This window comes from Elgaria multicarinata, chromosome 1, assembly GCF_023053635.1.
Source record: "Elgaria multicarinata webbii isolate HBS135686 ecotype San Diego chromosome 1, rElgMul1.1.pri, whole genome shotgun sequence".
Lineage (NCBI taxonomy): Eukaryota > Metazoa > Chordata > Lepidosauria > Squamata > Anguidae > Elgaria > Elgaria multicarinata.
In genome coordinates this window covers 193,545,325-193,571,233 of record NC_086171.1, presented here as the reverse complement: position 1 = coordinate 193,571,233, position 25,909 = coordinate 193,545,325, and the positions used below count along the sequence as shown (strand labels likewise).

At 41.5% G+C, this 25,909-nt stretch overlaps 1 protein-coding gene across 2 annotated transcripts in view; it reads left to right on the top strand.

The window, feature by feature from the left end:
- The window catches only part of PREX1 (phosphatidylinositol-3,4,5-trisphosphate dependent Rac exchange factor 1), a 259,443-nt gene extending 234,272 nt beyond the window's left edge, over positions 1 to 25,171 (top strand). For both annotated transcript variants that reach the window (XM_063145951.1, XM_063145959.1), the window contains 11 exons: positions 1,269 to 1,397; positions 2,582 to 2,623; positions 4,076 to 4,293; positions 7,058 to 7,157; positions 7,662 to 7,805; positions 9,067 to 9,181; positions 16,246 to 16,312; positions 17,534 to 17,721; positions 18,311 to 18,413; positions 18,927 to 18,994; positions 21,827 to 25,171. In XM_063145951.1, coding sequence (XP_063002021.1) covers positions 1,269 to 1,397; positions 2,582 to 2,623; positions 4,076 to 4,293; positions 7,058 to 7,157; positions 7,662 to 7,805; positions 9,067 to 9,181; positions 16,246 to 16,312; positions 17,534 to 17,721; positions 18,311 to 18,413; positions 18,927 to 18,994; positions 21,827 to 21,869 — 1,217 coding nt within the window. In that variant the 3' untranslated portion in view covers positions 21,870 to 25,171. The remainder of the gene's footprint in view (positions 1 to 1,268; positions 1,398 to 2,581; positions 2,624 to 4,075; positions 4,294 to 7,057; positions 7,158 to 7,661; positions 7,806 to 9,066; positions 9,182 to 16,245; positions 16,313 to 17,533; positions 17,722 to 18,310; positions 18,414 to 18,926; positions 18,995 to 21,826) is intronic.
- The last annotated feature ends 738 nt before the right edge of the window (positions 25,172 to 25,909 follow it).

Sequence of the window (25,909 nt, the reverse complement as noted above, 5' to 3'; positions counted from 1 at the left end):
TCTTTCATCTCTTAGTTCATCTAGATTCCATCACCATTGACAGATGAAGAGGGCCCAGGGACTGTCTAGGGAATGACAACACTTGGGGTGATTAGGGAATTGCAGTGTGCGGAAAGGATTCCTCCTCCCAGAAGTGTGCTCAGATGTTCTTCTTTCCATTTATCCAGTGAAAATCTTTCTGACTCCTGCAATTTTTGCAAAGGCTGCTTCACGTTGTATCGAAGTAAGAACAGCCGCTCCTAAAGCGCCTTCTCTCCTGCAGCCACCAGCCACTTTCAGCTCCCCCACCCCACCCTGCGCCTTCTTCATACTTGTCACTTCCCTCCACTGGCTTCCACTGTTAGCTGTCACCTATACATAAGGGTGACACAGCAGTGAGCAGGATCCCTAAACATAGGCAAAATTCAAGGTGGAGCAGTAAAACAAAGGGGAAAATTGCACAAATTTCAAGGCAGAGCACTGAAACTGAAGGGGAAACTATGCCAATTTCCCAGCAGCAGATACTATTTTTTTTTTCTTAAAAAAAAAAATGCAAATGCATTTGGGACACTCTCCAGTGGTCTTCTCGATTTTTAAATGCATGGGATGGAGGGCACTGAAGAGGGAGGAGGGAGGAAGCAGCAGCCCTAGCAAGATTGCAAGGAGCAGCAGAGATTTTCATCACTCTTGCTGGCCATCTCTCTAGTCATTCCTGACAATCCATGATAAAACTGTCCTGCCACATTTAGAAGAAGACCCTGAACACAAGCCATCCTAAATAACCTTACTATAAGCCATGGGTTTCACAAGGAAGCCATGACAGAAAAAAATGCTCCAGGTTTGGATGTCGTGCTAAGTCACCTGCAACCATCTGTGTTAACAGCCATCATGGCTTAGCATGGTATGTGAGCCAGCTCATTACGTTAGTCCCAAGTGCATAATGATCCCAGTGCACTCCAGGTTCCCCTACTCCTGCAAGTGGCAGACAGTCAAGTAGAGTGGAGACAGGAAAACCCAGAGTAGGCAGATTACAAGGGTGCTATGAGGAAGAGAAGATAAGAGGCTGCTGTGTTCAGTAGCTGTCATTAAAGTTGCAGGTTAACTTTGCTGCATGGTACAGACTTCCCAGTGAAATCATATTTTTCTTCTTCATCAAGGGCCAGTTTCGTGAGCCTTCCTTCACAGAGAAGAGGGCTTGGTTGGGATTAATGCAATAAGTGGGCACCTGCTGTTTCGAACTACTCTGGATAGCTTGATTCCCTGGGCTAAAAATCGCTCTTGTTCTGCAGAATTTAAGCAGAAGGAGGAAACCACAATTCGGAGCAGGAACAAGATTCAAGTCAGCATCCAAGAAGATCCCTGGAACCTTCCACTCCGAATAAAGAACCTCGTTGAGACCATACAGAAATATGTGGAAGGTCTGTGACTGCTGGGTGTCCTAATAATTTTAGGATTCTGAAAAAATTAGCAGAAGCAGAAGTGGCCAGCAGGGGCGGAGCAACAAAACAAATAAACCGAATTGGCAGCTGCTACCAAATTCCTCCTAAACTGAAAATTGCTGATAATTTTGGGTTTCAAACATAATAAGCTGCCTTAACTGAGACAGGCCATTGGTCCATCTAGCTCAGTATTGTCTGCACCAGCTTTCCCCAACCTGTGCCCTCCAGATGTTTTGTTCTTCAACTCCCAGCATTCCTGACCATTGGCCATTTTGGCTGGGGCTGAAGTCCAAAACATCTGGAGAGCACCAGGTTGGGAAAGGCTGATCTAGAGCAATTGGCAGTGCCTGACCAGGTTTTCAGATGGGAATCTTTTCAAGTTCTACCTGGAGATGCCCAGAATTGAACTTGGGATCATTTGCATGCAAAGCATGGACTCTACCCCTGGGCTATGGCCCCCTCCCCCTGTAAATCTGGGTAGGTTCCCCTTTGCACTGATGTGGGCTGGTGAAATTTCTGGCATAACAATCACGCCAAAAAGCCCGAGTAAGCAACATGATTTCCCCTTAATGTAGACACACTCTAAGTCAGGGGTGGGGAAGTTGTGACCCTCCAGTCATTGTTGGACTGCAACTCCCATCAGCCCAAGCCACCATGGCCAATGGTGAGGGATGATGGGTTTTGCACTCCAATAACACCTGGAGGACCACATCTTCCCTGCTATAAATATTCCACCATACGTGTAGTCTGTTCATTTTGGAATCAATCAAGCACACTTGAAGCTGCCTGTTATGACTGATTGATGTTTCTTTCCTGGTTTGCTCATGTAAACAGATGTGTGCTAGAGCCTGGGCTTGAAAGGGCTCAAACCTGGAACTTGTTTTCAGTCCTAGGGTTGAGTGCTAGCACCAATAAAGAAATTTCAGGTGTGTGCCCCAGAGCATGTGAAGAGTAACTTACCCTTCTCACCAAGTAAGCACAACCAGCCCATGCATAGCTTGGGAAGCAAGAGCTTCTAGATACAGGGTATGAGTTCCAAACCTGCTTGGCTCCCAGCACCTCTTACTGGGACTCAGCACCTAGCATGAATTGGAGCTTTAACTAAGTTGAAATTGATTATGCACCTGTTTTTATTTATGTCTTCCTTTTTCTTTCCTTTCTAGATGGAAAGAATCAGCTGCTTCTGGCCTTGCTGAAATGCACAGGTAAAACAGCTCCTTGGTTTGATGCAGTTTGCACATGACCCTGAAAACACAGCTTAAGGACAGACATGCAGTTGCGAGAATACTTTTTTTCTTCTGCTTCAGGGGAAATAGTGATAAGCTATTGCTATCATTGTACATTTGATAGCACTGCGGTATTGGCAGAAGAACACTTATCGTGCTTCTGCATCACATCAGTGATGATACTGGACACCCTGTTTATAGGCTGATCCTCCTTCCTTCTCCATTTGCTCACTGTTGTTGTGGGAAACGGAGCGTTCCTCTGGGGAAACATAAACCCTCTGCTATCGTATTAGACACTTGGGTTGCTATGAAGCAACTTACACAGACTGTTGGGGAAACAGGCTCAAACAATGAAATGAACAATAATTTTTCTCTGGATTTTCCCAGCTTAGTGCCCTCCAGATGCTTTGGACCACATCTCCCAGCATTCTTGTCCATTGGCAATGCTAGCTGGGGTTGATGGGAACTGAGGTCCAATGCTAGCTGGGGCTGATGGGAGAAGAAACCAGAAGGGCTAAGCCAGGGTGACCATATGAAAAGGAGGACAGAGCTCCTGTATCTTTAATACTTGCAATAAAAAGGGAATTTCAGCAGGTGTCATTTGTATGCATGCAGCACCTGGTGAAATTTCCTCTTTGTCACAACAGTTAAAGCTGCAGGAGCTATACTGCAGCTATACTGTGTCCAGATTTAAAAGAGGGCAGGGCACCTGCATCTTTAACTGTTGTGATGAAGAGGAAATTTCACCAGGTTCTCCATATATACAAATCACACCTGCTGAAATTCCCTTTTCAATACAACTGTTAAAGATACAGGAGCCCTGTCCTCCTTTTCAATACTTGGTGGAGTGCATGTCCCAGCATGAACTTTCCATACACTGCAATCAACATCTGAGTCCCTCCTCCAATTGCCTTATCTGAGGGAGGTTGGGAGAATGACCACAAGGCAGAGGGCCATCTCAGTGGGGGCCCACCAATTGTGGAACGCTCTCCCTTGTGAAGTTCACCCAGTGCCAACACTGACCTCTTTTCAGTGTCAGCTTAAGACTTTCCTCTACTCCCAGGCATTGATGGCATATAATGTTAGGTTTTTATTGGGTCTTGGTTGTTAATTACTTTCAACCCGTTCTAACTTTTGTATGTTAAAGGTATCATACTATGTTTTGTCATGTCGTGAATCGCCCAGAGCAGCCTTCGCAAACCTGGCACCTCCCAAATGTACTGGATGCCACTCTCGTAATTTCCAGCATGGCCTTGCTGGCTGGGAATTATGGGAGTTGCATCCAGCACATCTGGGGGAACCTGGCCATTGGGCGGTATAGAAATGCAATAAAATAAATAACTTAAGTCCAAAACGTCTGGGGAGTTCCAAGTTGGGGAAGACCTCTCTAGTCTGTCTTTCCTAACACCTGCATGCTCTTCTCTTTCCCAGACACAGATCTGCAACTGAGACGAGATGTGATTTTCTGCCAGGCTCTGGTGGCTGCCATCTGCACGTTCTCTGAGCAGTTATTGGGTGCTCTCAACTACAGATACAACAACAACGGGGAATACGAAGAGAGCAGCCGGGAAGCCAGCAAGAAGTGGCTGGAGCAGATAGCAGCCACAGGGGTGTTGCTCAACTACCAGTCCTTGCTCTCCCCCAGCGTGGTAAGGGCGGGCTATGGCTTCCTCAAGCAAAAACCAAAAGACAAGGAACTATGCTGTTTCCTTCTTACTCATCTCCCCAGCAAGTTGTTCTGCCTGCCCTGGATGCATTTTCAAAGGCTAGGAAAGTTTGCAGCATTGTATCACTTCTTTTCAATGTCATGACTGAAGTCTAGGAATGGGAGAACCGGGTTGCTTGAGGTGGCCAAGAATCCCCAAACTCGGCTTCAGTGTTTAGTTCGCCTCATTCCCGTATTTGTTTTTGACCCGTTTTTCTTTTTGTTCAAATGGGGAAATTGCATATTTAGAACAGGAAAAGTGTGTGTTTTTCCACCATTGGCAAAAGTGGGGAAATGCGTACTTTTCTTGGAACATGTGCATTTTAAAGTGCATCTTCTTCAGACCCGAAATTTGGGAACGTGCGAGCTTTTCCGAGAAAATGCTTTTGTATTTGGGGTTGAGAACAGGGCAAGTTCTGATGATCCTCATACATCTGTACTTGGGTTCCCCTCACACATTCACCCAGTTGGGTGGGGAGAACAACTCCCTGGTTTTCTTTTATGCCGCTGTGATATGTGTGTGAACAGCTCAGCCAGTGGATGGGGCCAGTTGCATCTGCCTCAGCCAATCGGCTCCCTCCCACGGAGGTGAGTGGCAGAGACAGAGCATTAGTCCCTCCCCCTCGATTGCGGAATCCACACTCATCCTGCAGTTATATGCAAGCGGTGTTTCCACATAGCGGAGGGCTTGTGAAAGGGGCTTAAGCCAAATTTGGGTTGCAAAAAACAGATCTCTGCTGACTCACTCAAGTGCTCCCAATAGGTGAGAAGACAGAACATGGGCTTGAACACTGCCTTTGGGATCCTGTCCTTCTTTGTTGAGTGGTTGCGTTTTGTGGAACAATGAAGCCAGTCACCCACCAATCATGGGGGGGGGGGGGAATCTTCGGCCATCCAGATGTTGTTGGACTACAGCTCCCATCAGCCTTAGGCAGCATGGCCAATCGTCAGGGATGATGGCTGTTGTGGTCTCAATGGTATCAGGAGTACCACAGGTTCCTTACTGCTGCATTGCCTTCAGTTGATAAGTCCGAGATACCAGCTGCAAAGGGTTAACCCTAAACCCTAACCCTAAACTTTTCATAGTTTAGAGGAAATTTCAGCTAGAGCAAATCGGTGGTGGAAGACCTGCTTTCAGAAGGTCCCAGGCCACATCCCTGGCATCTGGCATGGCTGGGAAGATCCATGTATGAGACCATTGCATCAGTGCTGACAATCCTGTGCTACATGGACCAGTCACTCAATATAAGGCCACTTCGTATGTTTAAACTGTTCTCACACCTGCATGACAAGCTGCACTTCCCAAAGTCCCCACTTCTGTGCACTTATTAAAGATACAGGAGTCCTGTCCCCCTTGGCTCCTGTTCACCCTAGAGACAGAGGCTTAACAGTTTAAACCTTGGGCCTTTTTTTACAGGGTGCCCTTAAAGGTGGGTCCTGGTCTGAAAGGGTTGGAGACTAGTGCTATAGTATACGCAGCAGTGTAGACTGTGCACAATGGCAAATTGTAGGTACTCATCTGCCCCCTGCTGGTAAGAAGCAGTATCTTGCATTGCATCAAACATCTGTGCAACAGAGAAAGGCACCAAGCACACCGATTGAAGGCAGCGGAGATATAAAGAATGGCTTGGCAATGTAGATGGATCTAGAAATGACATTTTGAAATTTTGGCTGGAAAAGTGGTGACAAAAATTTAGTCAATATTTTATTTGGACAGAGATAGGTGTTTTCATGTCTGCTGAGATATTTTCCCACCAAAACATCAACGGAAAATGATTTTTTTTTAAACGGTCATTTGATTCTCAGTTTTTTAAATAAACATATCCTGATGTTATCACGTAGATGTGGAAGAAACAAGAGAAGGGCGTAGGCATATGTTTTATCTAAATTTTTAAAGTGTATAATTTGAAATCACGATGTTTGCCGAAGGTTCGTCCAGGATTTCGTTTCAGTTTTGATTGTGTTGAGTTTGGCTGATGATCGTTTGGTAGATTTTTAGTGGTGGGAATTCTGTGACCAACTTTCTTTATATCTGTAGTAGAGGAATTTAGAACGTGAACACCTGTCAGCGAAAGGGGGGATAGGCGAGATGAGAAGAGGCTTAGTCAAAATCACATTACATTGTCCTTTAAATCACGACTCGGCTCTCAGGGAAGAGGACACAAGTCCTGGTGGCGCCAGCGGCAGCAACCAGGGAGAGAGAGGGAAGTGAGTCCAGTGAGTCCAATGGACTCATGGCTGGCCTTTTGCTGGTTTTCCTGGGCGGCTGGGGGGGAGGTGTTAGCTGCCCCACCACTCCGAATCGGTCTGAGGTACCCTGAGGCTTCAGTACTGACACGCTTTGTCCTCAGGGCAACTCGGGCCGACTTGGTACCACCTCAGATTCGAGCCGAGGCAGCTGAATTGGCCCATCACAGCTCAGATTCCATAGTACAATGAGCTTCTAGTCAGCAAATACAATAACAGGCAACTATTTAAAGAGACAATATAAAAAGGAACTATTCCCATTCTTATTTGAGTTACATGAACAGCAGAGTGTGCTTAGAGCACTCCTCATTTAATTAGATCCCTCGAAAATGATGTTTGGGGCATCAGAAGCTACTTCCTACGATTCCACACACCTAGGAGAGAAAGGAGTGTGTGCATGAGTATCAATCCTTCCTTGAAACCTCTCCATTCCCCCCCCCCCCCGTTTATCTTTCCTTTAGAGAGAAGAGAGAATCATGCTAGAAGATATACAGGCCACCCTCTCAGAGCTGGACAAAGTTGCCTTTTATTTCAAGCAGCTGGACGAGTGCTTTGTAGCCAGTGAGTTTATGCACCATTTCCTTTCACTTTGTGGCTAGTTGTTCTACAGTGCATTGAGTCATCCACTGTATATTCCATTGTCTCAGTCCACAGAGACTGAATTTTTAATAAAATGCTGCAAATGCTGTGTTTTTTTGCTCAGACTTGATAGAAATGGGGTTCATTTTTAATGTACTTTTATTCAACTCTTTGGTTTATTTTATTTTCAGTTGTTTTAAAATGCTGTTCCTATAAATTTGACTGATTTCAAAAAGTGACTTGGGTGTGAGGGGTGTGTGTGTGTGTGTGTTCTGCTTGACCCTGAGGCAATTGTGATGTGGAGTTCTTCAAGGGTCCATCTTATCCCACATGCCTATTAAACTGCTATATGAAGCCGCTGGCTACATAGGCAAAGTGGAAGTTCACACATTTTCGGCGTTTCACTCATACAGCCTCGTCATATTGGTCATCTCAGTGCTCCTGTTCCCCTAAAAACACCTGAAATCTGTCTCTTTGTTTTCCCAGATACCCACGTCTTCTATCACATTGAAGGGAATCGACAGGTTTTGAAGGTCATCTTTTACCTGGACAGCTACTACTTTTCAAAACTGCCTTCCCGGTTTCAGAATGGGGGGAGCCTGAAGCTGCATGCTGTGCTCTTTACAAAAGGTGCAGATGAAATGCTCATTCCTTCCTTCCTGCCTTCCTTCCTTCCTTTAGTTTGTTCTTTTTTTTTAGGCCACGGACTATAATGTAGTTAGGGTAGAGGGATGTGCGATAAAGATACACAAACTGTCCTTTATTCGTGGCCCTGTCATAGATTATTAAATTGGAAGACTGGTGAAGACCGAGGCCATGGAAATTAAATTTAAAAAAACTTAAGGCAGGTAAAAGCTGACAGGATGGTGCTATATAAATAAATAAATAAATAATAAGGATGAGGGTAAATGAAATGTCAGTCACAGTAAGCTGTTTCCCCCCCCCCCCCAAATGCTAAAACTATAACTAATGGTAGCAGATCCATTTGTTTAAACCCTGGTCTGCCACCATCATGTGGGCGGACCTTTGAGGGTAGGACAGCGTTATTGGCCGATTTGGTGGCTCTGATTCTGGTGGGGCTGTGAAGCCATTCTGAGTTTCAGTCAGAACCTGCCAGAACTCTAAAGGAGCTGCCCAAGATGCTTGTTCAGCACCTTGGACAGCTCCTCTAGAGTTTTGGCCCAAACCCAGAATAGCTTCATGGCTCCACTGAAATTGGAGCCACCAGCCTCCACTAATCATGTGTAATGTGGGGGAACCTCATTTTTAGAACAAAAAGGGTGTGCAGCTGGGGAATGATAAACCCTCTTCACCTCTGCCCTGAGTTTGATTTTCTATTTTATTAATATATTACAGCCTTTCCCAGACCTGACTTACTCTGTTCTTGTATCTGGCACTGAATTTGGGAGATTACTAAAGGTTACATGCATGATAATGGCAGACCAGATTGCTTCAGTTCAGCTGTGCCTCAATTGTATATAAAGCAGGAATAATATAAAGCATTTACCCAGTGGGGAGGAGGACTGGTGCACCGTGGGATCGCTGTGATCCCATCAAGTGCCTTCCCCCTCTTATTGGTGCTGCTGATAGGCACACGCTTCAGCTGTTTCCAGGGCCAATCAGCTGGCAACGGGGAAGCAGGGCCGGCCCTATCATTCGGCAAAGTGGATTGCAAATTCATTTACATCAGATGTGTTGGACGGCAACTCCCATAATTCCCAGCCAGCATGGCCAATGGAAGTTATAGTCCAACACATCTGGAGGGCTCAAGGTTGGGGAAGCCTGACTTACATACTAAAAAGTGCCATGTGCATTCCCAGGATAGAATAATAACGATGATCGCAAAATAAATATAATAGATGCATAAAGTTTTCCCTTAAATTTTTTACAGCCCTTGAAAATCTGGAAAGCCACTCCCAGCCTGGTGGTCCATCTCTAGAAGAGCTCCAGCAACAAATCAATTCCACCTCCCTTGAGAAGGTGCAGCAGTACTATCGCAAGCTCAGGTATTGTGACTTTCAAGAGACATTGACATGAAATAAATATATTTTTCAAAAACATCACACAGTAGCAGAACTGAACACAGGTCCCTCCAGCAATTAAGTATCTAAAGCCAACAAATAAAGATTGCTCATTTGATTTTAAATCCATACACTCAAACATATAATGTCTTCAAGTTTTGTTTCAACACCTAGTGAATGAAGGAGAGACTTTTTTATGTAGCACAAAGAGAGAGAGAGAGAGAGAGAGAGAGAAGTAGGCATTTGGGATAGGCTGGAAATGTCACAGTAACTATAATCACATGGCTCAAACCTTAACATTTTTTTATATCTGCCCATGTCACCATGTGCAAGAGACCTATATCATGCTTTCTTTTTTTTTTTTTTTATAATAATTTTTATTCATTTTCAACACTATATAAACATAGATAAACATTTCCAAAATATAACTGAAACTAACACAATAAGAAAAAAAAATACATCAAATATCTGCTGCATACATATTGAATAATTGTTGAGTACAAATATCAAAAACTATTACATATGCCTTATCACACTACAACATCTTCATTCTTAACATAAATGTGCACCCCCCACCTCGGGATCATTCTTGAGTCCAAAATCTAATCATTTCTTCTGCTGGTGGTTTCCCACTTCCCTTAGTAAACACAAACACTAGGAACTGTTTCCAGATTCCTTCGAACTCATTTATTTTAGTTACGCCTTTTCTCCACTTAATATTGCATGTCAGTTTATCATTAATGGCTATGTCCCATACTACTTTATACCATTCCTCAATAGAATATTCCCCTTGGATCTTCCAGTTCCTAGCTATCATCAATCGTGCTGCAACCAACAAACTCGATATCAGCTCTATAGTTCCTTTTCCACACTTTATATCTTCAAATAGTGACAGCAATGCTATTTTTGGTGTTTGTTCTATTTTCATTCCCACTATTTCTTCAATTTCTGAAAACACCATCTTCCATAATCTTTGTACATATTTGCATTGCCACCACATATGTAAATACGTTCCTTTTTCCCCACATCCTCTCCAACAATTTGCTGAATGTTGATCACTTATCTTATTCAATCTAACCGGGGTTAGGTACCACCTCCATAAAATTTTAAAATAATTCTCCTTTATTCTTACTGATAAACTTCTCAACACTCTTTGTTTCCATAGTCCCTCCCAGCTCTGTCGCCCTATTTGTATCTTCAAATCTGATTCCCAAATCATTTTCTCTGTATTCTCTCTAAACTCCTTCTCTAACAATATTTTATATATTTCACTCATTAATCCTTTTGAAACTATACTACTTCCTTTTCCTTTCTCCTTACTTACTACTAATTCTTCAAACCTCGTCATCTTTCTGCACATTCTATTATCTTTAATCCACTTTTTATTCCATTGTTCTAATTGACCATATTCTAGCCAAGATAGCTTCTTCTCCTTTAACAAATTTTCCATATCTTCTCTTGTTTTAATATCTCTTACCCAATCCTTTAATTTTATTTTATTTTTCTCTTTTAATATTTTACATAATCTACCCTTTAGATCCTCTGGGAAATTCTTTAACATTATTATCGGTGCTAAGGGAGAGTTGCTCGGAAGCAGCTTCCCTTTAAATTTACTCCAAATTTCCCATTGAGTCCTCAGGAGTGGATTATCTATACTTCCAACCCACTTTCTTCCTCCATCTTTAAAAAAAACATTCTCCAGATTCATCTCTACCTTACTTATGATTTTTTCTTCCATCCAATATAAATCTCCTACTCCCATAATTGCTTCTACAACATGTCTTAATCTATTTGCTACGTAGTATAATTTTATGTTTGGGAGACCCATTCCCCCCTTTTTTTGGCTTAGGTACCAATTATTTTTATTCACTCTTGCTCTCTTTTCTCCATTACAATATTTATTAATAATATTTTGCCAACTTTTTATCTCGGTTTCTGATATTTTTATAGGTAACATCCTAAATACAAAATTAATTTTAGCTAATATCTTCATTTTTATCAAAGCTATTCTCCCAAACCAAGATAAATTTAATCTTTTATATTTTTCCAATTTCTCTAGTACCTCCTTCTTTAACCTCGTTAAATTTTCCCTTTCTAAATTCTCTAGATTTTTTGTAATTTTAATTCCCAAATATTTAATCTCGTTCTTAACTTTCAATTCCATTCCCTTAAATTCCCAATCCTTTTCTTCCTTCTTAGTATAGTTAAACAACATCATCTCTGATTTAGACCAATTTATTTTTAACCCTGTAATTTCCTCAAATTCCCTCAACTGATATTTAATTCTTTCTAATTTTCTTAATGGATTCTTAATGGTCAATAAAGTATCATCCGCAAACATGTTTAGCTTTATTTCCCTTACCTCTCCAATTCCTTCTAATTCTTTATCCTCCCTTAGTGCCTTCGCCAAAACTTCCATAACCATTACAAAAAGGACCGGCGAGAGCGGACATCCTTGTCTTGTTCCTCTGGCTAGTCGTATCTTTTCAGTAAGTCCGTCATTTACCACCACTACCGCCGTATTTTGGGAATATAGCTGTTCTATTACATTTTTAAATTTATTTCCAAATCCCAATTTATCTATAATACTCTTTAGTGCCTGCCAGCTCACACAATCAAAAGCTTTAAAAATATCTAATGCCATAATACCTGCCTTAATATTTGCTTTTTTTATTACATTTATTACATTTAAAACTCTACCCACTAAATTATGCATATGTCTTCCTACCACAAACCCACATTGATCTGCTCCTATATATTCTGCCAAAAATTTATTTAATCGTTTGGCCATAATAGATGTAAAAATTTTAGCATCCTGATTTATTAAAGAAATAGGTCTATAAGAATCGGGATTAGTCAAATCTTTATCTGGTTTTGGGATCAGAATTATCACTGAATGTTCCCATGATTCGGGTATCTTCTCTCCTGATAATATCCTATTATAAAGTTCCATTAATTTTGGAACTAAACAATCTTTGAAGACCTTATAATATTCTGGACCCAAACCATCTGCTCCTGGTGATTTCCCACTTTTAACTTATCAATAACCTCTTCAACTTCTCTTTGAGTTATTACTGACTCCATTAACTCCTTATATTCTGATTTTATTTCCTTCTTTATAAACCTTCCAATATACTCCTCCACCTTTTCTTGTTGAATTTCTTTACCCTTGTACAATTCCTGATAAAATTCCTGAAAATTTTTTATTTTAGCTTTCATTGCATGACAATAATTCCCTCGGCTATCTTTCAACGTTTCTATCCCATTCCTCCCTTTTTCTTTTTGTGTGAGCTTGGCAAGCAACCTCGAGTTCTTATCACTGTTTTCAAAATATTCCCTTTTCATATACATTAAATTCTTTTGAATCTCTTCTATATTTAAATTTTCTAATTGTTTCTTCTTAGCTTGTATTTCCACTAATTTATATTTATCTTTACTTCGCCAATATCTTTCCTCCAAGTTTTTAATTTCTATCTCTAACTTTTCCTGTTCTGCACGTTGTTGTCTTTTTAAACTACATGTTTCTCTAATACAGATTCCTCTTGCTACAGCCTTCATGGTGTCCCAAATGACTGACCCAGCTGTTCCTCCTTTTTCATTAATTTCCCATGACTCCGACAGTTCCTTCCGAATTTTATCTACTATTTTATTGTATTTCAATATCTTTGTGTTCAACTTCCATCTATATGCCTCTTTATAATCTTTCTTAACTGTAAATTCTAAACTTAACAAGGCATGATCAGTTACTTTTATTACCCCCATTTCCATTTTACAAATCCTCGTTGCAAAGTCTTTTGAAACAAATATATGATCTATCCTGGAGTATGTATGATGAACTGGGGAAAAGTATGAGAATCCAGGCCTATTCCCGTTAAGTAAGCGCCACGAATCTAAATAATCATTTTCTTTTACTAATTTATTCAATATAGTCATATTGTTCCTCTTTTCAGCATTAGTGGGATTTGACCTGTCTCTTTTATTATCCATAACCATATTAAAATCCCCAGCTAATATAGCATACCCCTCCTTAAATTCTTCTATTTCTTTAAACAACTTTATAAAAAACTCTCTATGCCTCTCATTTGGGGCATAAACATTAATCAAAGTATAGACCTTTCCCTCAATTTTACCTTTTAACATAAGATATCTACCCTTATCATCCTTTTTTACCTCTTCTAATGTAAACCCACTTTTTTTTGAAATCAAAGTGGCCACTCCATTTTTTTTTGATGTCCCTAATGACTTTTCATAATAGGCTAGCCACTTTAATTTTATCATATTCGAATTCTCGGAGCCTTGGTGTGTCTCTTGGATCATTATAATATCTGATCCCTCTTTATTAAGCATTTGTTCTATTCTCTTCCTTTTCACGACTGCCCCTAAACCTTTAACATTGAGTGTTGATACCTTTATCTTTTTATCCATAATCACCCTTTTGAAATCTCTTCCGATCCCTTGTGCTCAGCAGTTCAAACTTGCTTACATAAAAACACAAACTCCATACATAAAACCCCCACCCTCCTACCCCAATCCCTCCTCCCCTACCTTACCCCCCTCCCCACCCCCCCACTCTAATCCCCCCCCATATCCCCGTGAGTCTAGTACTCCAGCCATCTACTTTAAAGGGGGAGGGGGGAGGCAGTGCTGTGCCTGGCCGGCAGGTTTCTATATTAGCATTTTTATTTGCAATTATCTCCAAACATAATTAACAATTCTCTTACTCTCCAGATGTCCCAGCCTCATTCCCTCCCCCACCCACTCCAGCCCCATCTGCTTCCCCATCCAGACCCAGCCTCTTAGCAAATCTTTACCTTGATCCAATGAGGTTACTCTATGTTCCCTCCTCCCATATGTAAATCTTAAAAAAACCGGGTAACCCCATGCATAAGGAATTTTATTCTTCATTAATGTTTCCGTTATTGGTTTAAGACTACGTCTCCAATTTAATGTACGTTGAGAAAGATCATTGTAAATTTGCACTGGTTTGCCTTTATATTATATCTGATTCTTAAATCTCAATTCTTTCATAATTTGCTCTTTTTTATAATAATTACCAAATTTCACCAAAATGTCTCTTGCCCCTTTGTGGTTTTGCCCCCCCCCACACGATGGACTCGATCCGGATCCAATCCGTCTATTGATATATCAGGCATCAGCTCCTTGAACCAGTTCACGATGATTTCTCTAAGATCTTCTCCCTGCGACTCCTTTAGCTGCTTTATTCAAAAAATAGATCTACTAGATTAATCTTCCAAGGCAATCGATCACAGTACCCATTCTTTAAATTGTATATTAGTTGATTTCTCAAAAGCCTCTTATTTCTTCTGGTCCAAATCCGCTTTAGCCTCTATCTTTTTGATCTTATCCGAATTTTCCGCCTTTTTATCCGCTAAATACACAATTGATGTCTAAATTCACTCATATGCTGATCCATTTTTTTAAAATATAACAATGTTATTTTCAGCTATAATGGGCCTAATCTCCATCAACGAGGGAGGGTTACTACCACTTTCTCCTCCTTCAGTCATATTTTTTTCTTTATTTGGTATTGTATCCAAAGGGACTGGGTCTTCATCTTCCTCCTCTTGCTCAACTCCAGGGGCTGTCCTTTCCAGGAGGGAGAGGTATGCCAAATTATGATTTGAAAGTTCCTTTTTTTATGATTTGAAGGTTTCTTATTTTTTTTTTCTTCTTTTTTTCTTTTTTTTTTTTCTTTTTCTTTTTTTGTATATTGAGCTTTGCCCAACTTTTGATCTTTCTTTTAACGTTAGGCATGGGACTCTTCTGGGTAGGGCATAAATCTTAGAGTGTAACTCACTTCCTTAGCAACTTATGCTGGCTTCTCTGTTATATATCAAACACTTTTTCCTTCTTCATGAGGGGGGGGGGGAATATCCAGTTCACAACAGCATTCACTAGAGGGGATCAGTTTAATCATTCGCAGCCTCTCAGCTTCCCACATCTCCCTCACCGAATGCCGAATGCAGCTTCTTCCACCTTCTCTCCCCCCCTTCTCACCACGCCAATAAATCCAATCGACAACTTCCACCTTACAAAGCCAGCATTTCAATCTTTCCCATGTGAGATAAGAATGAAAGGTTATAACACAAATCAATGTCCAGCAAGCATAAATTCCTTCTTTTTAAACTGCGTCAGTGTTACTTTCGGTTTCGATAGTGTTGCCGTTTACACAGACATTGTATTAAATATCAATCATCTCACCTCCCTTCTTCAAATCTCTCTGCTTTTCCAGCTCCTGTGACTTTTATAATCATTTTCTGTCGTTTGCTCAAAGATTTATGCCCATTAGAAGAGAGATAATTGCTTTTTCCGGCAAACGCCGCTTAGAGCCTCAGAAGAAACCCGCCATTGCTCAGGCGGCCAGCTCCGCCCCCCCTATATCATGCTTTCTCAGGGAAGAGAACACCTTTACCTTTGCCAAGTGTAAAGAATACATTGATCTGGTTTGGAGAACAGGCCATATGACTTCATGCTCCCTCTTCCTCATTCCACTTCTCCTTTTGTGTACCTGGCTTCTATGGTTATACACTGGCTTGTTAAACCATAGTTTTCCATGATGTCTAAACCAGGAAACTGTGGTCTAAGTTCTGCTTGCGAAGCAGGATGTGATCTTAGTTTCTAAGCAGCACTTAAACCAGTTTCTGACTGTGAACGTCATGTGGAACTATAGTTTACCAAGCCAGGATGTAACCATCAAAACCAGGTGTGTGAAGGGAGGAGGGAATGGAGGAAGTATGTGAGGAGGAAGTATGTGGATATGGCTTATTTTGGGGCCAACAAGCCATTGTTTATCAGCCCAGGATTTTAATGTGGGAATGGGATCATAGTTGTAGGAGAAACCAAGAGCAGCCATGAGGAACAGAAGCCTGACTGTTTTCAATAGAAGTGAAGATTCTTACTGTTCTGATGCTTAGGCTATAGAAATGTATTTGATAGGCCACCTGAAGCTCTCTGATGCCCTTTGGGAAGAAACCCTTGGTTGATAGATGATCACAAGCAATTACAGATTATTTATTGCTTAATTTCAGGACGTTTTACCTCGAGAGATCCAACTTGCCTACAGATTCCAATACTACAGCTGTGAAAATTGATCAGGTACGGAAACCTTCTTTTTGCTCAGATATATCATTCCCTAGTGAAGTGAAGTATACAGTGCTACTTTAGCTGTTACAGTGAAAACTGGTCCTGGTCCTGCAACAGTTACAGAGGGAATAACATCAGGTGTAGGCCATTACCTATAAAAATTCAAGCCATTGCTGGTTATTCTCTAAAGCAGCCTTCTCCAACCTTGTGCCTCCAGATTTGCTGGGCTACAATTCCCATTATCCCTAGGAATGAGAGAGAGTGGGAGTTATAGTCCAACACATCTGGAAGGCACCAGGTTGTCTGCCAGAACATTTTGCCCCCTCGGGTTAAAGGTGGAGTCAGACCACTGTGAATTCACAGCACATCCTCACCACCTCTTTTAGACATATGTACAAACTTCCAAACTGAGTTGAGGCCAGAAGTATCTGGTTCTTCCTGTTTCCAACAAAAATTGGCTGTGCAGAGTGCTGATTGGCTAGCCCTTGTGGCAATCACAAAGGCACTTCCCTCCCTCTAGCTGTGCAGAACGCTGATTGTGGGAATCTCAAAGCCATCCCCTCTCCCTTTTCCAGAGGAATGCTTCAAGTTTAAAAAATAAATAAGTGGTGATTGTTGTTGTTGTTGTTGTTATTTTTAAAAAGGAAGATGTCAAATAAATATTTAAATAGAGAAAAATGGTGAGCATCCAAAAGAGAAAAATAAAGGCTTTAGAAGAAGCAAAAAGCTGGCCTGAGGCATGGAAGAGGGGCAAAATCCACACTGGAGTCAGAGCCGGGGAGGGGGTGGGAATGCAGCGTGGTGAAGGGGTCAGAGGGGAAGCAGTACACGGAAGTAGTCGATCCGATGCAGGAAGGGAAAGGAAGTGTGATGCAGTGGCAATAAGGGGAAAAGGTGGAGTGCAACAGTGAGAAGGGAAGGTAGGGGGCGCAGTGGGGTAGAAGGGAAGGGAAGAAGCTTGGGGGGCACAACACAGCAGCCAGTTTGTCCTCTCACCCCAGGCGACAGAAGTTGTGCCAGGCCTGCTTGGTGTTTTCGACTACACGTTAGTCTTGCTTATGGGAGTTGTGAACCAAAATGTCTGGAGGGCACCAGCTTGCCTACCCATGCTGTAATGAGTTTTTGTTGGCATACAAGGATTAGATAGGATACAGTATTTGGGGAGTGGGGGGAAACCTATAGATACAGAAAGCGGACATGGCCCACTGATGCATTCTTTGCATTCGTTTGCAGCTTATTCGTCCCATCAATGCAATGGATGAGCTTTGCAGACTAATGAAGTCTTTTGTCAGCACGAAAGGCAGTCAGGCTGGATACTCCAACAGTTATGTAGCTGGGGCTGGATTGCTGCCTATATCCTCCGAACTCTGTTATCGCCTCGGAGCCTGCCAGGTCGTAATGTGTGGAACCGGGATGCAAAGGTGAGCGTTTTCAAAACAAATGTTCAATTCCTTTGGATGAAGCACGCTGAGAGAAGTGACTAAGGTCGGTATCTGGGCCGTAACGTTGCAAGTGGGGAATTCACAAGATTGAGTGTTATTCTGTGCAAAAAAATGAAAGAAAACAAAAACCGCTTCTCCCTGACATCCGGAGCTTAGGAAGTTGCTGTCGTGATTCATAAAGAGCAGGAGGGGGTCCCTTGAATCATGAGAGTGATGTATGAAAATTAGCTTTGCTAAAAACCTCTAACAATGCAATCCTATACTTGTCTACTCAGAAGTAAATGGCATTGACTTTAGTGGGACCCACTCCAAGGCCAGATCTACACCAGGCAGGATAAGACACTTTGAAAACAGTTTGAAAACTGTCTATGGAGTGTATCCTGGGCCCCAACAGTTGTCACTACCGTTAAAAACCATTTTAAAGCAATAGTGTAGATCCTGCCCAGGTTAAGGGTGGAATCCTATGCACATTTTGATAGAAACAAGTCCTACAATTCCCAGCCCAAGTTATTTTTTGTGAATATGTATTCATCTCCTGAATGCCACATTCTTCATGTTCTGTTCCTAGGAGTACATTGAGTGTGTCCTTGGAGCAAGCGGCTATATTAGCTCGAAGTCACGGACTCTTACCCAAGTGTATCATGCAGGCAACAGATATAATGAGAAAACAAGTGAGTATTAATGAAGGGTTCAATAAATAATATGAGGAACTATAAATACGGCAAATGATGCATTCATTTATGTCGCAGCCCAGGAATGAAATGTAGTGTATGCTCAAGTCCTAAGCTTTTTGTTTGCAGAGCATCAGTGTTGATGTCCAAAAGTAACAGGAAAATATCCCCACTGCAAATACTTATGAACCTGTAATGTGTGTGCTTGAAAGGGGAGTTGGATTTTGAATATGTGGTCCATGTTTGCACGCACAGCCCTGTGCATGCTGCTTGCATTCTTGTTTACACCCTGTTGTATTGTGATAGGCTTACACTGTTGGGCAGTAACAGCTGCAAAGTTGTCTGGGAATTCTTTCATCTTGAGTAAACACAGATGACTAATGTGTCACCTCGGTGCTTTCCAAAGCCGCTAAGAGAATTTAATGGGTTTTCAAACGAAAATCATATATTTTGGTTTTAACGTTTTCCTCCGGGGCTTCAGTGTTTTACCATCCGTTCTTGTGTTTTCTTTAGGGACCAAGGGTTGAAATCTCTGCAAAGAATCTGAAAGTGATGGATCAGATGCCACAATCTGCACCCCGGTAGGTACAGCTGGGACTTCTCCTCTACAAATGAATCTTCAAACACCAATGCACACACACACGCACACACGCACACACACACACACATCCATCCAACTCTACACTATGCCTCATAAACTGCAGCCATCTCTGTGTGTGTTTTCATTTGAAAGGCTGTTCTTCAAGCCATCTGTCACTCCTCATTAACCCTTTTGGGGTTGTTGTGTTTTGTATAAAATAAATCAGTGATGGTTTTCTTGAGGCCCTTGTCAGCTGCTGGAGGAGTGTTGAGGGGCTAGGAAAGCTAAACTGACATTGGATAAGCAAAGATCATTCATAAGCAAATGCTTCGGCTAAAGGCTGCAGCGGCCTTCCCAAACCTATTGCCCTCCAGATGTGTTGGAGTATAACTTGGAACCTTCCCAGCCAGCATGGCTAGTGGTTGTGAAGATTGGGGATGATGGGAGTTGTAGTGTAACAGATCCAGGGGGCAAGTTGGAGAAGGCTGGGCTCCAGGAAGCGTTTAAAGCAGCCTAATCGTTGAAATGATTTATGTCAAAATAGGTTTAGATGAATAAGCAGCACATTGATTTCCTGATTTTAAGTGGCAAAGTGAGATGACCCAAGACAGTTCACCATCAGAGCAGTGAAGGGCGGATTAGCCAGAACACGCACACACAGCTTACCTCCTTGAAGGGAGTAGTGAGCCCTCTCAGGGCATTGATGCTCTGAATGAGTGCTAAGGGTCTGTGGCTGATGATGCTGGTTTGTCCCCCTCTGCTCACTTTTCAGGTAGGTGGGCAGTAAATAGCCAAGATCCATTTTAGCACTCGTTCATTGCTTGAAGCTAGGGTGGTGTTGCCCATCCAAGGCGACTGGCAGAAATGGTGGTCCATAGCCTCATTTGGGCAACAGATATACCCACATTGCATTTGACAATTTTGGCTTTTAACTAGATTTAAATGTTTCAGATCAGAAATATAAGATGGTAAAGTTCTGGGTCGTAGTTCAATCTGTTTGCTATCTTGTGCTTTTGTTCCAAAAGGGGTATAAACCCTTATTACTGCTTTCGAGAACATCCCCTTTGTCTTGATCATTTCATCTGTATTGGGACATGCAGCCCTATGCTGGGTTTTCAACATGCTTTTTCAGGCCATATATGTGACTAGCTGGGATACAGCTGGGAACATATCAGAGAGAGGGCCTACCTTAGTGGCGGAGCTCATGCTCTGCATGGTGGGGCAGAGGGAGACAATACTAGTAGGAGACCATACTGGGCTGGATGGATCAATGGCCTTTCAGCATCAGCCAATTCATATGTTCATTTACTTATTATAATTCTATCCCACCCTATAGCTGGACGTCTCTGGGTGTTTCACAATTAAAACCATAAAATACAAGATGCAAAAGTACATAAACATTTAAAAGTTTGTTTATTTATTTATTACATATTTATACTGCCCAACTTTCCAGATCTCTCTGGGCAGTTTACAATTAAAACCATAGTATATATAAAAGCCAAGATTTAAAACTTTAAAAATGTCATATAAAACCAAACTAAGTTATAGTTGAGGGAAAGCTTGTCTAAAAAGTTACGTTTTCAGGAGGCGTTTGAAGGATGTTGTCTAGGTGTATATAAAGGAAGGCGGTCTGCTAGGTATCCTGGTCCCAAATTGTTTAGGGCAGCCTTTCTCAACCTGGGGCGCTCCAGATGTGTTGGACTACAACTCCCAGAATGCCCCAGCCAGCTCTGCTGGCTGGGGCATTCTGGGAGATGCAGTCCAACACATCTGGAGCGCCCCAGGTTGAGAAAGGCTGGTTTAGGGCTTTATAGGATAACATAACCTTGTACATGGCTCGGTAGCTAACAGGCAGCCAGCGCAGTTCTTTTAACAGAGGTTTCATGTGGGGAGAGCTAGGCGTCCCTGTGAGCATTCTGCACAAGCTGAAGCTTCCGAACCATAGACCTGAGTTATTATTTTTACATACTGTATGTTATTTTTATATACGGTAATTTTAAATTGCAGTATATAAAAATAATAAGAAATAGAAGCTAGCAGCAGTGCAAAGATTTAGGATACAATACCAGATTTAAAACAAACTGAAAATGTAAAATGCCTGGAACAATAAAAAGGTCTTCACCTGGCACCGAAAAGAGCACAGTTTACCTCTCTGAGAAGCTCATTCCACAACTGGGGCGCTACAGCAGAAAAGGCCCTCTTCTTAATAGCCACCTGTCTCACTTCCTTTGGTGGGGATTCCTGGAGAAGGACCGCTGAAGATGATCTTAGGGTCTGGGCAGGTGTAAATGGGAAGAGATGATCCTTCATAATAGGAAAGATGGTAATATCCGGTAGCCAAACTACAGGGTTATCAATTCCTTTGATGGAGATTAAGGATAGTACACATTTTAATGTTAAACATGCCTTATTTCATACTTTCAAACAACTATATGAACTGAAACTCAGTTAACTTTGAAATTTGAACTTCTCTGAATTTTGTAATGAACTTCTTCAATCAAAACATTCATGCACAAATGTGTATATTAGGGAAATAAACACTTAAAATGCATTGCATTAGTAAAAATGTTTTCAAAAATGTTTATATTAAGCAAAAATGCATGTATTGAGAAAAATAGGCACACAAATGCTTATGCATCTTCATGTGTAGTTTTTTTTTAAAAAAAAATCTTAAAGTTTGAGGTGAGCTGAATTTAAGATTGGAAAAATAAGAAACTGGGAGAAACTAAAATTGACAGATTCACCTATCCCCAGTAGAGATCATGCTTTCGCTGCATTCCATTGTCATTACCGTTCCTTTCATAACATCAACTTTTATGTTAAACCTTTATAGAATCTACAAACTGTGTCAACCACCTGCCGACGGGGATTTATAAAAATGAAGGAAACTCCCTTGTCCTGGAGTCACAGAAGCGTTCCACAAAGAGTGCTGCTGCTTGAGCACTGATCCTATTTTATGCCAATGGTGCTGAGTCCAGAGAGGAAAGTACTGGGTTCTGTGTTTCTAGGCAGTTCGGTGCACTAAGAAACTGCCTTTCCACTCATCTCCGGCCGAATTACGTCGGCAGGCATGGTTACCCTTTCTGGGTTTGCTGCAGGAGTTCTCAGAAAGTTTGGATTGAGGAATTACCTTCTGCCTTGTACCACGAATAATATGGCAGACAGAAACTGCAATGGCTGGACATTGTGAACTTTTGAGTTTTGGATGGGCAAAGCAAATCCAAGGTGAAGCACATCTACCTGACGTAGTGTTTGGGATTTTCATCCAGTTTCTGGCACAGTGCTGGCCAGTGGTCTTGAATAAGAGCCTCACAAACACTCTTTTTAAAAATACATATGTATATGTATATATATCCACTTGCACTTTGAAATTGTGAATGGCACAGATCTCTGGTTTGCTCAAAGGATTTCTCCCGGAGCCATTTTCCACTCCAACCCTGTATAAACCAAACTCTTCTCTGCAGAGACTGTACATTCCATAAGACTTTCTACAAGAACTTCCTTTTAACTTTTACTGTAAAGTTCAGGGTTTGCAGTTAACACTTTTTACTAATGGTCCATTATGTATTCTGGAAATACAGTAATATTTTACAGATGAGATTAACAATGAAGGATTTTTTTTAAGGTAAGACATTTTGAAGAGGGAAGCAAAACACAGCCCTGTGTCCCAATAATTTAAACAGATGAAGGTTCTTAAAAACAAGGATAGAACTATGCTTATTTATGTCGAGTGGAATATCTGTTTTGGAACCTGTTACTTTATATACAAGAATTAAATAAAAAAAATGTTTCAAATGGGGCCAATATGCTGGCAAAGATATAGTAGTTCTCCATTCATTGAAAATATTGTTACTTTATTTAAATCCCTGCAGTATTTAAGTAGCCTTTAATACTTTTTTTTTTTAAAAAAAATAGATTACAATGGATTGTAAGTTAAAAAAAACCTTGGTTTTGTAAATAATGTACTTTATTTTTCTCTGTTTTAGAAATGGTTTCTGTTTGATCAGTATTATTACTAGCATGGTAATTTGTTCCAAATTACTTGCTGCAATGAAAAAATATCAGCAATCTCAGGCCAGGAATAACATTATTTTGGAGTGAGTGCCTTAAATGGATGATCCATATTGGTCAAGATACAAAGATATTGAAGGAGTATAAAAACAAAACTAACGTTCTTCTATATCATAGTGGATTAAAACCAGTGTTTCCTCTGAACTGCTTATGGTGGAGTATGCATAGAAGTTCATTAAAGTGACTTCTGTATTTAGCACATGGAGGAGAGATATTTTGATTTTGGCTTCAAATAGGGCATTTAATAAACTCCAGTGTTTCCTAACAATCCAACCCTTCTTCTTATGTATTACATTAAAAAATGTTCTGTTTCCACTCTGGCTGAGGAAGCCATTTTTTTATTTTTTTTTACAGAAGGTAGGGTGGAGTGGCAAAGACTAAGCCTATTTGAGACTCCGGTTTCAGGGCAAACTCATTTTGAGTAAATAGGACTGGCATAGAGTAAGCAGCCAGCAGATGGTGGTATTGGGCTTGCCGGTGGAAACTTGCGCAGGAAGAACCATAACAAGATTGAATTAGAGGAATCATTGTCCTTAAGCAAAATACAGAGTGGGGCCCAGCTTAGACTGGTACAATTAGAAAACTGGGAATTTTTTCCTCAGCAAACAAATGTACCCATCCTGCTCCTCACAATTGCTTTCAACTGCTGCAGTTTAAAAACAATGGCCTTCCCTTCTCATCATGTGATACCGTTAGCACCCAGATGTAAGAGAATTTAATACAGCTTGGCCAGCAGGTGGTTTTATAAAAAGGACCTTTGGCTACACGGTTGTGAAAGTGGCTGTGTGAATGGGCTTGGGGAAAAGTACAATGGAAACAGATACATATATAACAATCCTTGGAAAGGCCCAGCCCCCATTCATCAGCCTCAATTCCTCCAAATTCATTTAGACATCCGTGAAGACTGATGTGTATGACCAGTTTCAGTGTCCCAATTGTGCATGGAGACGGGTGAAATGGTAACCATGCCAGGGGCTCAGGTGCCATGTAGTGTACTATCAGGCAAGATCTCATTGAAGCATTTGTAGTGGTGCGCTCAGGATGGCTCGGAACAGGACAGATCCATCACTTTGCGTGGCCCGCTGATTCATTTTAACATGTACATAATTGGTACTGTTAAAGCTATGAAAGGCTGCCCTGTACCATGGCAAGGAGGGAGTTCGCTAGGTAAAACATGAAGGCTCCCTTTACACATTACCCTCCCCTTCCCTCCCCCATTCATTCACGTAAACATGGAGAGGGAAGCAGGACTGTTCCTGGTGACTCCTGGCCTTCATCTCTGCATATTTGGCAGATGAAAATAGGAACCAATGTGTGGGGTGTCTGGGAACATGCCTATAGAGTGCAAGGTAAAGAGCAGTTATTGTAGCTCAAGTAGAACTCACTACACTCTTGCTATGAGTGGGCTTAGACTCACCCAGGGCATTAATATCCAAGCGAGATCCCCTCCCCCACCATGCTCTGACTTGGAGCATCCATTGGATGCTTCTTGCCAGGCTTCCCCTCTCTCAGCTCCAGTCCTGCTCCTTCTTTCAGTGTGTGCAGGATTGCAACTGAAACGTCAGTGATCACAACGGTGAAAACTCAAAACCCCAGAACTCACGTACAGCTGAGTTTCCTGTTGCCTGCAGATAGAGGGCCCAGAGCTATAGGTTAGAGGGGCAGTGCACACACATTCCATATTATTTTTCCTTAATGGAGAAGAAGTGGTGGGAAAACACATGATGGCTATGATTGGAAGACCATGACAGGAGGATGATGGTGGGATAAAAGCCGCCTCTGTAAGCACCCCCCCTCCCTCCCTCCCTCCCTCCCCCCTCTCTTTCACAAACACACAAAGCAATTATTTTTCTTTAGAAGAACCTTTATGGGGGATTTCTGCAACCTTTAGAACTGTCTTTGCCAATCAAAGAAAGAACTCACAGAAATGGTATTTTTATAGCAATGGAAAAGTGGCATTTTTCAGATGTACTGTATGTATATAAAAAGTACAAGGTTATTGTGAAGTCAATTCCTGTAGTGTTCTTTTATTTTTTTTCCTAGCTGTACTGTTAATGGAATGGATTCTGAGTTACTGTGTATATGTGTCCTATCATAAGATAAATGAATTAATACATTTATTGACGTCTAACCTATTTCATTCCAGTAATAGTTATGAGTACTTAACTGTTCTTTATTCATTTATGAGTACTTATAAAACATCTCCATCTAAAGATTTCAAAACAGTGTACACAATTCACAGAAACATAAAAACAAAGTCAAACAGATGGAACAGGGTGACAACATCAAGAAGTCCAGATGTCATTTTTGCCCCACAGAGTCCTCTCAACCATGGTGATGATTTTTTTAAGACATTCAGAGTGGTTACAGAGTGCCCAAAGAGTCTTGTTTTCATGCTAATTTTGACCCTTGGTGATCCACAGTAGCTACAGAGGGCAGAAGGGGTAAAAAAAGCTTCAAAATGTCCACTCTGGATGCCATTTTGTTTTGTTTTGAATTATTTTTATAATTTTGGGAGGCAGCTGGGGTCAATGGGGCTGAACATTGCCCTCTCCTCAACATAGAACATGCTGTCTCTCCGTAAGATGGCTGCACTACACAGGATGGCTTGCATAAACAGATGGGTCTTCACTATCTGTCTAAAAAGGAAAAAGTGTTGATGCATCCAAAAGGTTGCACCTCCACAAATCTCTGAAGAACCTTTGCCAAAAAAAGGATTAATTCCAATGAGGTAACCATTGGGTTGAGAACCGTGGAGTCCAGGGTCAATGCCTCCTTAAGGACAGCCTCCTACATAAAGAAGCATTCGCCATAGCCTGAATCTACTCATACATACCCCTTAGGC